Consider the following 12,145-nt stretch of genomic DNA (forward strand, 5'->3'; position numbering starts at 1 on the left):
CTGTCTGAGATGATGTATCCTTCAGGGGGAGGAAACATCTTTTTCAAGTTACTTTAACTAATGCAGCTCTATACACACAGGTACTTAGGACATCATTTTAAACTGGGTTGCCTTTTCATTATTTCTATACATTTCTATTCATAATACTAATATTTTAAATAGAATGACTTTTTTTAAATCATGTCATTACACAAATCCTGTTCCAAAACTGAGGTGGGTTTAGTCGTATTATAACAGAAGGAGAGAAAGAAATAGGCATATGTTTCCTACTCACATATAAATACCTTCCTGATACAGACAATCATACAGGTTAGTTTTGCTCTCTCCAAGAAGTCATTACAGAACTGGTTGCCCTGTTGAATAAGGTTGAAACACTAAAAATGTAAAACTGTGTGGAAAACTGCTTGGTTAAACCACGAGGAATATTAAAACACTCCAGATAATTCCAGCATTACTTAGAAAAACATTATCTTTTCCAAATGATTGTTAACATAATTTTATCATAGTTAAGAAAAACTTTTGTGATGATTCAAAAAGATAAAAGCTCATAATATGATTGCTGATTGCCAAGTGCTTGCATTACCTATTATCTCTTTATGGGTCAAAATATTAAAAATGTAGACCTTTTGTGTTAGACACAATTTTCACCTAATAGCAGAATCATTGCGATATTCATCCAATTTCATAGCATTTCCTATAAATAATTTCTGTAAAATTGACACCATATTACCTTCCAGCCATCAACAGAATCATAAGTTTTCTTCTACCCAAATTCAATTGTTACTAGTACCCAACAGTTCCTTTATAAACTATGTTTCACTATTTTTCTATTGAATGCCTGTACTGATGCTTCATATTTCTGAATTGCATAATTTTATTTATCTTTATAATATACTGAACTACCTTGCCTTCCTTAGCAGCATCAAATCATCTCTCAAACACAGAATCATATTTTCCCCTTCATAGGGGCCATATAGCAGTATTCTTGAGAAGATTCTTATGTATTGATATTGCCAGGGATCACTATTCAGTCTTTGCCATATTATCACAAAAATAATATGTTATTCACACTTTATTTTCATTGTTTTATCATTTTCTAGCTCCACCTTTCTACCATCAACAATAACTACATTTTAAATAAAAATTCTATAGAAACATATTTAATTCTCTTATTCACACTTGATAGTTTGTATACCATTAAAAATGTTTCCTGCTATTGCTACAAATTTCAAGTACTTTTATTTAGCCAAATCCCAGTGTCTTCATATTATGAGAGTGTGGAAGAATAGTTGGTAGATTAGACTGCCTGTTTAATAAAATAAGTTAGTAAAATAGTAATAATAGCTATTTCATAGACTTTCAGACTTAGAAAAAAACGTGCCGTTGGACTAATTTCTCTAAATACTCTGGTATGTTGTGCAGCTGAGATTTTATTTATGTCAATATAGGAAGCAAAATTGACACCCTTAAATGTCTGTTTAGCATACATACTACTTGTGTACTAAAGAGACAATCAAAGCCCAATCAAACCCAAAAGACTGAGACAGTAACTTCAATTTTCCCCCTAACTGCTTAAAAGAAAGCAGATGGAAGACCTGCTCCAGGAAGGGAGCTGTCACTGTAGGTGAACTGTAATGTGAACTAGGTGTCACCGCCTCTCCTTGATTCCCCAAGGGGGAGATTATATTCTTAATTCACTTAATATTTCATGTAGGACTTTCTATGACATTTATCTCCTTCTGTCTTACATGATTTGGTATAACATAATATAATATAATGTGATTTTTTTTGCTGATAAACCGTAGTATTCCTGTTATCTTAAGCACACAAAAGAATGCTTGCTACAGAGTAAAGTTCAGTGACAAACACAGAGTTCTTAACTAGCTTGGCATAGATTCAGTTATAAATTCAGCCACTTAATTCTTAACTTCTTGTGTTTCAGTTTTTTCATATAATCCTCCAACGATAATGCTGCTTGCTTCTTACCTTTGAAAAGTTGTACACACTTTTACAGGATGAACTGTTTACTGAGATATCCCATCTTGTATTCTGCTTGCAACTTAGAGTGGAAATGCAGCTTAATTAAATCTGAAGAGCATACTAACATCTTGCCTTAAAGCTTTATAAGCTGCAACTCTTTCATATTTATTACTGTGCTAGTATCAAATATTGCATAAAATATAATCAATGTTTTAATATAAAATGATCATGTGATAATTACTATCATTATTTATATGAATTTTCAGAGATTTAAGTAATGTTTTCCAATATCAGACAGCTGATGTATGACAGGCATAATTCAAACATGATCTTTTTACATGAAACACATAGTCTATTTCCTTTTTGGAAAAAAAATTACATGTGTATATATTTGGAAAGCCCTAAATATGTGAGTACATATAAAAATATTGAAGATAATCTATTTATCTATCTAAAATGCCCTTTAACTTAGATTACTTTTTGATTTTCAAATACCAACCAGTTTATTTAATGATTTTTTTTTTCTTTTTTTAACACACAGCTCTGACAACATTCCTTTCTGCTTTTCTGTCTCCTAGTCTTTTTCCTTTGGAATTTTTTTTTAAAGAATAACCTGGTGTGTAACTTTTTAAAATGAAATCATCTTTATAATTTTGCAATATAAAGTATAAACATTCAATTTGAAGAAGTCTTAAAGCATTTATACATATATCATTCATTCTAAACTATCTTAACATAAATATAAAATTTTATCCGTATGCTAATTTTTGTTACCATATATGCAAACTATCTATTAAACAACTTTAGTTTACCTATAAGGTAAAAGAGTCACTGTGTAAATAATTAAATTGTTTTTGATAAGCAGTGATAAACAATGAAGTACTGTTCCTAGTCTAAAACAACCTTAGAAGTAGCATTGTGGAATTAATATCTTAAACTAGAATCAACAAGAACTGATAGCAAGGGCTCCTGAATATTTCTAGCTCTTTATTTTAGAATACTGAATCCCTTACCTTTTACATTCTTTTCAATAGAGCCAAACCCTTAAATTTTCTCAGTTGTATCACTTCTCTTAAGTAGTAGCTTGTACTTTGAGATCAAGCCAACACATCATATTAGGAAATGAAACAGGAAAAAGAACAAAGAGGAATTAGAGAATGAATCTTATACTCACGGAATGTTCTATAAAATTCTTCCAGAGCCAGGTGCTTGTCTGAGTTAAGATCATCATATTTCAGTAGATCATACAAAGTACAATCAGAAAGGTCCTTGCCAAGTTCTTCCTGTTTTATCACCTGAAAAGAAAATTAAAATCATGCAATTATATCAGTGTCTTAACATTTCTATAGGTAATTTAAGTCTACACTTGAGCAAAGAACTGAACTTACAGGAAATCTGGGCTTTCAGTTACTGGACATTTATTTTCAAGTGTTTCAATGACATAAAATTATAAATTTGACTTAGTTTATTTTGACACTCAGATAGAAACTTAGAATTTAGCCTGAAAATTCTAATACAAAAATCTCCCAGTAAGACAAAGACAACTTGAACATTAAAGGGGCATTTTTGTATTTTACTCATTTTCTTTGCTCCACTTATATTGACTCAAGGAGATACTTTACTCCTACATGAAAATTGCCTCCTAAGTCTCAGTGACCCATGTCAAAACGGAACAGCTCTTTCCCAACAAAAATAGTCAGTAGCTGGTTTCAACTTTCATCTTCCTATTATTTGTGAAAAATGAAGTTACTTTTTTTTTCTCTTTTGTCTAACATCCTCCCCAGCTGGAAGCGAAGCCATTTGGGATTCTGAATTAACTCCCTGGATCACAAAGGAGCTATTAAACAAATTACTGTTTCCAGGAGCCAGTTAGAATTAATGCACCAATTGATGATGGAAATCTACCCAAGCATGGGTGAGAAAAATCACCAAACTGCTTTTCTGCTCTGTGCTCTGTTCCATGGACTGTGGCAGTAGCTCTTTTAAGACTCTACTGATTTTGACTATAGCTTGTCTGGTAAAAGGGCTCCCCAAGATTTTTAAAACATTCCTTTTCCCCGGGTAGCTGCGTGGCTGTCTCCAACAGCCTTTCATATTTGTCCACAGAGGGAGTGGTTCATATTACTTGGAGGTTTGCTTCACAGTATGTTTTTTTAAAGTTGGTGCAATAAGGAAACACAAGCTCTGAAGTCAGCCAGCTTTGGGTTTAGACCATGCCAAGCCCACTTAATAGCTCTATAATTTCTGGCAAGTCACTCAACCTTTTCTCACTAAGAAATTAATGATAGCAATCTCTACAGCTCCTGGTTGGTGTGAAGATTATAAATACAAATATACACATATATACACAGTTTTAGTCAAGTGCAAGGCATATAGTATACACTCAGACATAATCATTTAATGTTAAAAATAATGATTTATATATACAAATGTGCTTCTCATTATAAAAATTCATCGGAGTTTTCCATACCAGCTTGTGTATGTTATGGTTACGTATAGTTTGAAAGATTGAGACTTTGGCAGACAGGTGATAAAAATGTCTCAATAGCTATTTTCAACTCTTTTATGGAATACCCCCATGTTAAAAGTCGTCATACCTGTGTGAGGATGAGCTGCAGAGATAGCTCTGAGGATGGAGCTTAACCTATGCGTCACTAGAAGCTCCTGCCCCTGTCACCTGAGTGGTGACATGCAATGACAGAGTTTGCACTGCTAAATATAGCTTTCTCAACATCATGTGCTCTCTATTCTTATTTACTGTATTCAAATTTCATTGGCTAAGCTGGCATTTGCTGCCTTAGAAGAGGAAAAACGTGAGTGGTTTATCTGCTTTCCATATAAATAGATATGGTTGATAATGAGTGGTAAAGTCTTGGCTTTAGCACAGTCCAGCTGGAGGGATTAACAAAACTACTTAATGGCTGGAGCTATCTCTCCTATAAGCCTAATGGGAAAACACATACTGCTTTCCTGTTTAGAAAGCAACCGAGCTCTCAGCCACTCTCCATCTGTTGTTTGTTAGATGGTGAGGAAAGGCTTTTCCCAGGTGGCAGAGGGGCAGTGTTTTTGATCTTACCTCACTATGCCCTTTCTAAAGACCTGTGGGGCCAGCACCACAGTAATTTTTAGGATGCAGTGACAACAGAATCTGGTCAGGTACTTTAACACTATCTTTGCTGGCTTTAATTCACATACTTCTTTGTGAAATGATGGAACAGAAAGTTGGAAGAGAAGCTTTCATCATTGTCTCATATTAATTTCTGTTCTAATATTTTATTTGAGGTAAATTGTGTATAAACCAAGAGAACAGATGTCTATCTTTTTCCTTAATGCTGGCTTTGGCATAAGACTAGCTTGCTTTTGATTTGATCTTGATTCGATCATGATGATACAATTCAAGCTACATATGCTGTTTTAAGGAATGTGCTTCAGAAAAGTGCATGGTCCTGGCTACCTTTTAACCATCATGGGAAAATTGCTTTAGATATTCTGTGTTCTGATAGCCTTAAAGAGCTGTGTGTTTGACTATTGAGAAGAAAATATAAAACAAGATAGAAGAGGTAATACATTAAGCACTCTGGCACTGGGAATCCAAACTTTTAGGACATTTATTTCATTTATTGTCTGGCTCTGGTTCTAAAACCTTTCCACTCTAACCTCTTCAAAATGCATGTGTTACATCTGACATAGAGACTCCTGACAAAGCCAGATTCACTGAACATACTGTCATTTAAATATATATTTTAATTAGGGTAAGTACATTGTTTCTTTATATATAATGAAGTGAAGTGAACTGAAAGTCACTCAGTCATGTCCAACTATTTGTGACCGCATCGACTATAGCCTGACAGGCTCCTCGGTCCATGGAATTCTCTAGGCAAGAAAACTGGAGCGGGTAGTCTTTCCCTTCTCCAGGGGATCTTCCCACCCTGGGATTGAACCCAAGTCTCTTGCATTACAGGTGAATTCTTTACCATCTGAGTCACCAGGGAAGCCCTTATATATAATGCTATTGCACAATTAATAGAATATTGTGTAGTGTAAATATAACTTTTATACTCACTGAAAGTGAAAGTCACTTAGTTATTCTGACTCTTTGCTACCCCATGGACTGTATAGTCCATGGAATTCTCCAGGCCAGAACACCAGAGTGGGTAGTCTTTCCCTTCTCCAGGGGATCTTCCCAACCCAGGGAGTGAACCCAGGTCTTCCACATTGCAGGTGGATTCTTTACCAGCTGAGCCACAAGGGAAGCCCAAGAATACTGGAGTGGGTAGCCTATCCCTTCTCCAGGGGATCTTCCCAACCCAGGAATCGAACGAGGGTCTCCTGCATTGCAGGTGGATTTTTACCAACTTAGCTGTATGCTCATGAGGAAGTAAAAATTCATGTGACTTGCATTGTTACAACATTCTCTTGACTGCAGTGGTCTGGAAGTGAAAGTCACTCAGTCATGTCCAACTCTTTGCGATCCCATGGACTATACAGTCCGTGGAATTCTCTAGGCCAGAATACTGGAGTGGGAAGCCTCTCCCTTCTCTAGGGGATCTTTCCAACCCAGAGATGGAACCCAGGTCTCCCTCACTGCAGGCAGATCCTTTAACTGCTGGGCCACAAGGGAAGCCCGCAATGGTCTGGAACCAAACAACAATAACTGAGAAATGCTTGTAAAATATACAATATCTAAGATGATCAACAAGAACTGGAAAGAGAAATAGAAAATGCCAGAGCCAGAAGTAGAGGGTTGTCTCCTGCTGTGAGATATGTGGGTATTAGATTTTTGATTTTATTTACAACTGAGTAATATTCCATCATATGTATGTACCAAAATTTAGTTTTTAAACATATTATTTGTAGCATCTTTCCTTTAGACTTGGAAATCCAAAGTTATTAAGTTTCATGCAAGAGATACAGTGCATGTGATTTTGATGGTCTCAAGTCATGGTGATGAGACTATTTGTGTAGGAGGTAGGAAGACAGAGGAGTGAAATCTTCCAGTTTTGTTTGCTTTCTTTACTCTCCTTAGTGGAATAGGAGAAATGATGAACTTAAGAGAAATATACTATTCACATTGCCAAGTACAAATTGGCACTTGCCATGGGCATGTGCCATCTGCCTCTACAAGGATTAAAACTTGAGCCTCTGCAGCTGCTGCTGACCTTTAACACCCACTGAAAGAAATTCAGGATGGAGATCAGGAATGAGGCACTCTGTGCTCTGGGAAAAACTGGCAGAACAGGTCTTCAGTTAGAGATTATTCAGAAGATTTTATTAGCCCAATTCTTGAATCTCCTCTTATCTAGAAAAACACTAAAATCCTTGATGATGATATCCCCGCTTCATGACTAGAAGTAATTTCCATGAGACTAGTAGAAATCTTCTGCAAAACAACATGTGGTTGATTGCATGTACTCCACCTTCACCAAAATCACATGTACTGTCCCTCCCCCTATTTTTTGGACCAGTTTCTGAGAGCTACCTGAAATGCTGTCTCCCAGTCTATAGTCTTCATTTTGCCCTAAATAAAATTTAACTAACAATTCTCAGGTTGTGCTTTTTTTTTTTTTTTCCACTTGATAATAAGTTCAAGTAACATGAGCTCTCCATTCTTTGCAAACTATTTTTCTCAAACTAATCATGAATGTGTCAGAATCACAAGGTCTTAGTACTGACTTAGAGCTTAGTGATCCTCTATTTTAAAGAAAACCCATCTCATTTATGAAGTTGAGGAGAGGCAGATATATTCACTCCTTTGCTTGACAAATGTGTAAATTACATCAAAGCCCAAGGCTCAGAAAATAAATATACTCCTGTGGTAACAATACACATCTCCAGGCATTGCCTTTAAGTTTCTCCCACAATAATATATAGGTTGGATCTTTTATTACTTGGCTGTCCAGACAGCTTCTTGTACACTTTCTTTCTTTCCTTCCCCCTCTCCCCCTTCCTTCATTCCTATTTCTTTCCTTTCTTTGCAACCACCAAATGCCAAAAATAAAGCTAGGGACTGGAGATTAATTAGTAAGGAAGAAAAACACACTCTGCCCTTATGGAGTTAATATTCTAGAAAGAATGAGTGAGTGCAAGTTATTAGAGAATTTGGGAAAAAAGATAATTATAGATTGCCAATCATGTTTAAAAAAAACATTAAAGGAGAGAGGATAAATAATTAACATTATACATTATAGTTGTTTAATCATATATAACTGATGCTACCCTGTGATAAGTGTATTTAATGAAAAGAATCACATGGATATAATCACATCTTCTAAGTTATCTTTTAGGTTTTATAACATGTCTAGCTAGTTAAAACACATTTAAAATTATTAGGGTCAATATTAATTTTTAAAGACTAGTTGAAATACAACAATACTAAATCATTGGTGGGATGAAAACTATTTTATTTTGAAGGCATTCTGTATGGCTCACTGGGATTCTCTGAAGATGAGTGCTAACATTTTTAATGTACCTTGACATTCTAAAGGAAAGATGATACAAATAATATGTTTAAAAACTAAATTTTGGTACATACATATGATGGAATATTACTCAGTTGCAAATGAAAGAAAATAATAGCACTTGCAGCAACATGGATAAATATAGAGATTGCCATACTGAGAAGAGTAAGTCAGACAAAGAAAGACAAATGTTATATGATATCACTTATATGTGAAATCTTGAAAAAAAAAAAAGGGTACAAACAAATTTATCTACAAAACAGAAATAGAGTTACAGATGTAGAAAACAGACTTATAGCTTTACCAGAGGTAAGGGGGAAAAGAGGGACACATTGGAAGATTTAGTTTAACATATACTCATTACTAGAGCTTCCCTGCTATCAGTCAGTAATGAAATTGCCTGCAATGCAAGAGACCTGGGTTCAATTCCTGGGTCAGGAAGATCCCTGGAGAAGGAAATGACAATCCACTCCAGTATTCTTGCCTGGAAAATCCCAAGGACAGAAGAACCTGGTGGGCTACAGTCCATGGGGTCACAAGAGTCAGACATAACTTAGCGACTAAACCACCACCACCACCATACACATTACTAGGGCATCCTAGGTGGCACTAGCGGTAAAAAACCTGTCTGGCCAATGAGAAAGACATGGGTTTGATCCCTGGGTTGGAAGATCCCCTAGAGGAGGGCATGGCAACCCACTTCAATATTCTTGCTTGGAGAACCTCATGGAGAGAGGAGCCTGGCAGGCTGCAGTCCATCGGGTTGCACAGAGTTGGACACGACTGAAGCGACTTAGCACATATGCATACACATTACTATATATAAAATAGATAACTAATGAAGACCTACTGAGAGAAGGGAACCTACTGAGAACACAGGGAACTCTACTCAATGCTCCGTAAAAACCTAAATGGGGAAAAGTTATATATATATATATATAACTGAATCACTTTGTTTTATGGCAGGAACTAACACAGCATTATAAATCAACTATACACCAATAAAAATTCAAACAAACAAGCAAAATAACAGTTTTTAAATTACTAATAATTCTCATTGTGGGTGAGGACATACTGCTATGGACATTTATAAAGGTCAAAACATGCTATGATAAAAATTAAACATGGTGTTAAGTTTAAAAAAAAAAGCACTGCAGTTTAGCTTTCAAGTTATTGTAGGAACAGCCTTAAAGAAAAACAAAATTGTATTTGAAACTAGTTACTATGGTTTCCAGATACAGTTGAAAGTATTGCTTTTTTAATTGTACCAGTGAGCTGCATCTAAACCAAAAATTACAGGCCTTAACTTTCTCTGTTAAATGCTAACCATTGTCGTTATTATTGTTATCATATCCTTAGCTCTTGAAAGGTAATTCCCAGTTCTACTAGGATCTACCTATTGGCATTGCCAATGCTGTTCTGACTCCCAGTTTCTGCTGCCTTATTTTGTATACCTGACAGGTTTATGGGATTTTTAAATGTTGAATAGGATTAGTTACCGTGGCATTCCCAGAGAGTCCCCACTTATCCCCTTCTCTATCCACACAAGTGCTTATTTGTTTGCATTTACTTTGTTCACACTAAAATAGCATTTTATCTCTGAGGCAAAGCAATTCCTACCAATCTCATTGTAAATAAATATGTTGACTAGTCACCAGAACCTTTTAAAAAAATCTTTAAATTTGTAATAGGCTTAGCAACTCTCAAAATAAAGATTAACTACCCATTCCCTATGTAACAGTTCTAATAAGTTTTAAAGAAAATGAATGTCTACAAAGTCTGTAAAGACATCAGCATCATGCCATCATGTTAGCTAAAAATATCTAGTGTTATTTATTCCTGTTTTATTTAATTTTGTAAATGTATTCACACATGGTAGTCATTGAGCAAATGGCTTTTTAAGTCAAATATACATATAACATAATAATCTAAATTCTGAGAACAAGTAGTTCTTCTTATTATTTTAATAAACAGTTGGCATGTGTGCACATTAGGGAAATATTTCATTCTAATAGGTATTCCTAATGTGAATCAGCTTATTAAGATGGCAGAATCTAAATGAAGAAAAAAGCTAAATCAATATACTCACTACAGCTGCTTATTTAAACTCAGGATCACAAGGGAATAATTTGGCTTACTTAAATTTCATGGGTGGTTATTTTATGAAATGGGGAGAAGGCTGAGAGACATGTTTTCCAGGCTGTTAGCACCATTTGCCTTTAAGAGCACTATGTTGGCTGTTCTTAAATTAAATCAGGAGAATTTTAGACTGAGGAGGCTCTAGTGCCTTGGTGAAAAGGTAATCCAGCCAACACCTAAGCCTGTAAATGCCTCAAGGTTATGAAATCAAAACCTACAGACAACCAGTCACAAACAACTAACTATGCTTTAATCTGTAGCCAATCAGGACCTTCCTCACTTTGTTTCCATCTTCTCTCTGTAAAAGGTTTCCTAGCTCCCCTCCACAGAAGGCTTCTAACTACTTCTGGTTTGGCACTGCCAGATTTGAGTGGATTTTTGCTCAAACAAGCTCTTAACATTATAATGTTAGGTATTAATAATTAAGCTTCAGTTTCTCTTAACATTGCTAACAAATTCAAGGGTGCCATTCTACTGAGTGAAGTCTGCCTATGTATCTTCTCATCTTATCCTGAGGAGCAAATAGTTGGGACCATGATGCAAGAAGTAGCTGTTCTTTCTCTAAGGGACACTTTATTCACCCTGGTTTACCTCTGTGACCCTGTGAAATCCAAGTCTTCTCATATTGCTCATTTCCCAATCTGCAGCAATCTTCTTTCCTTTCCAACTCAAATGCATCATAGTACCCTCTGGAAATCATGTTCTGATCAGGAAATTTTCTTTGCCTTATGTTTTTTATGAAAACATGTTCTTCACCACATTGACTTTAAGAAAATCTGACTACTCCTTAATAAAACCATTTGTCCAATATGTATAACAATTGAAAGTTAATTTGTCTCTCACATCTATTCTACTTCAATGGAAGGAAGATAGTCAATAGCTAAATGGTTCTCTATTGGCACATCTGGATTATTTCTTTTTCCCAAATGAGTTTTATTTCATTAGACAGAGAATATAGACAGATAGATAGGTAGATAGATAGATAGATAGGTAGATAGATAGATAGAAGATGAACAGATGGATGGAGGGATGATAGAAACTATTCCTTTGAATGTCAGGTCATTCAGCTAGGTAATTCTTTCCTACTCTATCCCCATTTTTCACCAATGTATTTACCTCTTGATTCACAATATTTCTGTCTACCTAATGGCACCCCACTCCAGTACTCTTGCCTGGAAAATCCCATGGACAGAGGAGCCTGGTGGGCTGCAGTCCATGGGGTCGTGAAGAGTCAGACATGACTGAGCGACTTCACTTTCACTTTTCACTTTCATGCATTGGAGAAGGAAATGGCAACCCACTCCAGTGTTCTTGCCTGGAGAATCCCAGTGATGGAGGAGCCTGGTAGGCTGCCATCTATGGGGTCGCACAGAGTCGGACACGACTGAAGCGACTTAGCAGCAGCAAACTCTTTATCAATGTCCCTAGCAACTTAAAATGGCATATGAATAAACCACCAGGAAGATTTCTATGCTTCTTTTCATAACTACTAATTATTAATCTTCTCTCTTCTGAAGACCTGTTCTTACATGTCAGCCTTCCAAGAGGAATGTAATCATATCTTAGGT

General features: G+C 35.7%; 1 protein-coding gene across 5 annotated transcripts in view; it reads right to left on the reverse strand.

Annotated features, from left to right (window-relative positions):
* Positions 1–12,145, reverse strand: part of FSTL5 (follistatin like 5) — a 780,511-nt gene that overhangs the window by 359,345 nt on the left and 409,021 nt on the right. For all 5 annotated transcript variants that reach the window (XM_081538294.1, XM_081538299.1, XM_081538297.1 and 2 more), the window contains exon 6: positions 3,155–3,275. In XM_081538294.1, the coding sequence (XP_081394420.1) occupies positions 3,155–3,275 (121 nt within the window). The remainder of the gene's footprint in view (positions 1–3,154; positions 3,276–12,145) is intronic.

Source organism: Giraffa tippelskirchi, chromosome 11 (genome assembly GCF_054371585.1).
Source record: "Giraffa tippelskirchi isolate mGirTip1 chromosome 11, T2T-mGirTip1v1.2.pri, whole genome shotgun sequence".
In the NCBI taxonomy this organism is placed as follows: Eukaryota; Metazoa; Chordata; class Mammalia; order Artiodactyla; family Giraffidae; genus Giraffa; species Giraffa tippelskirchi.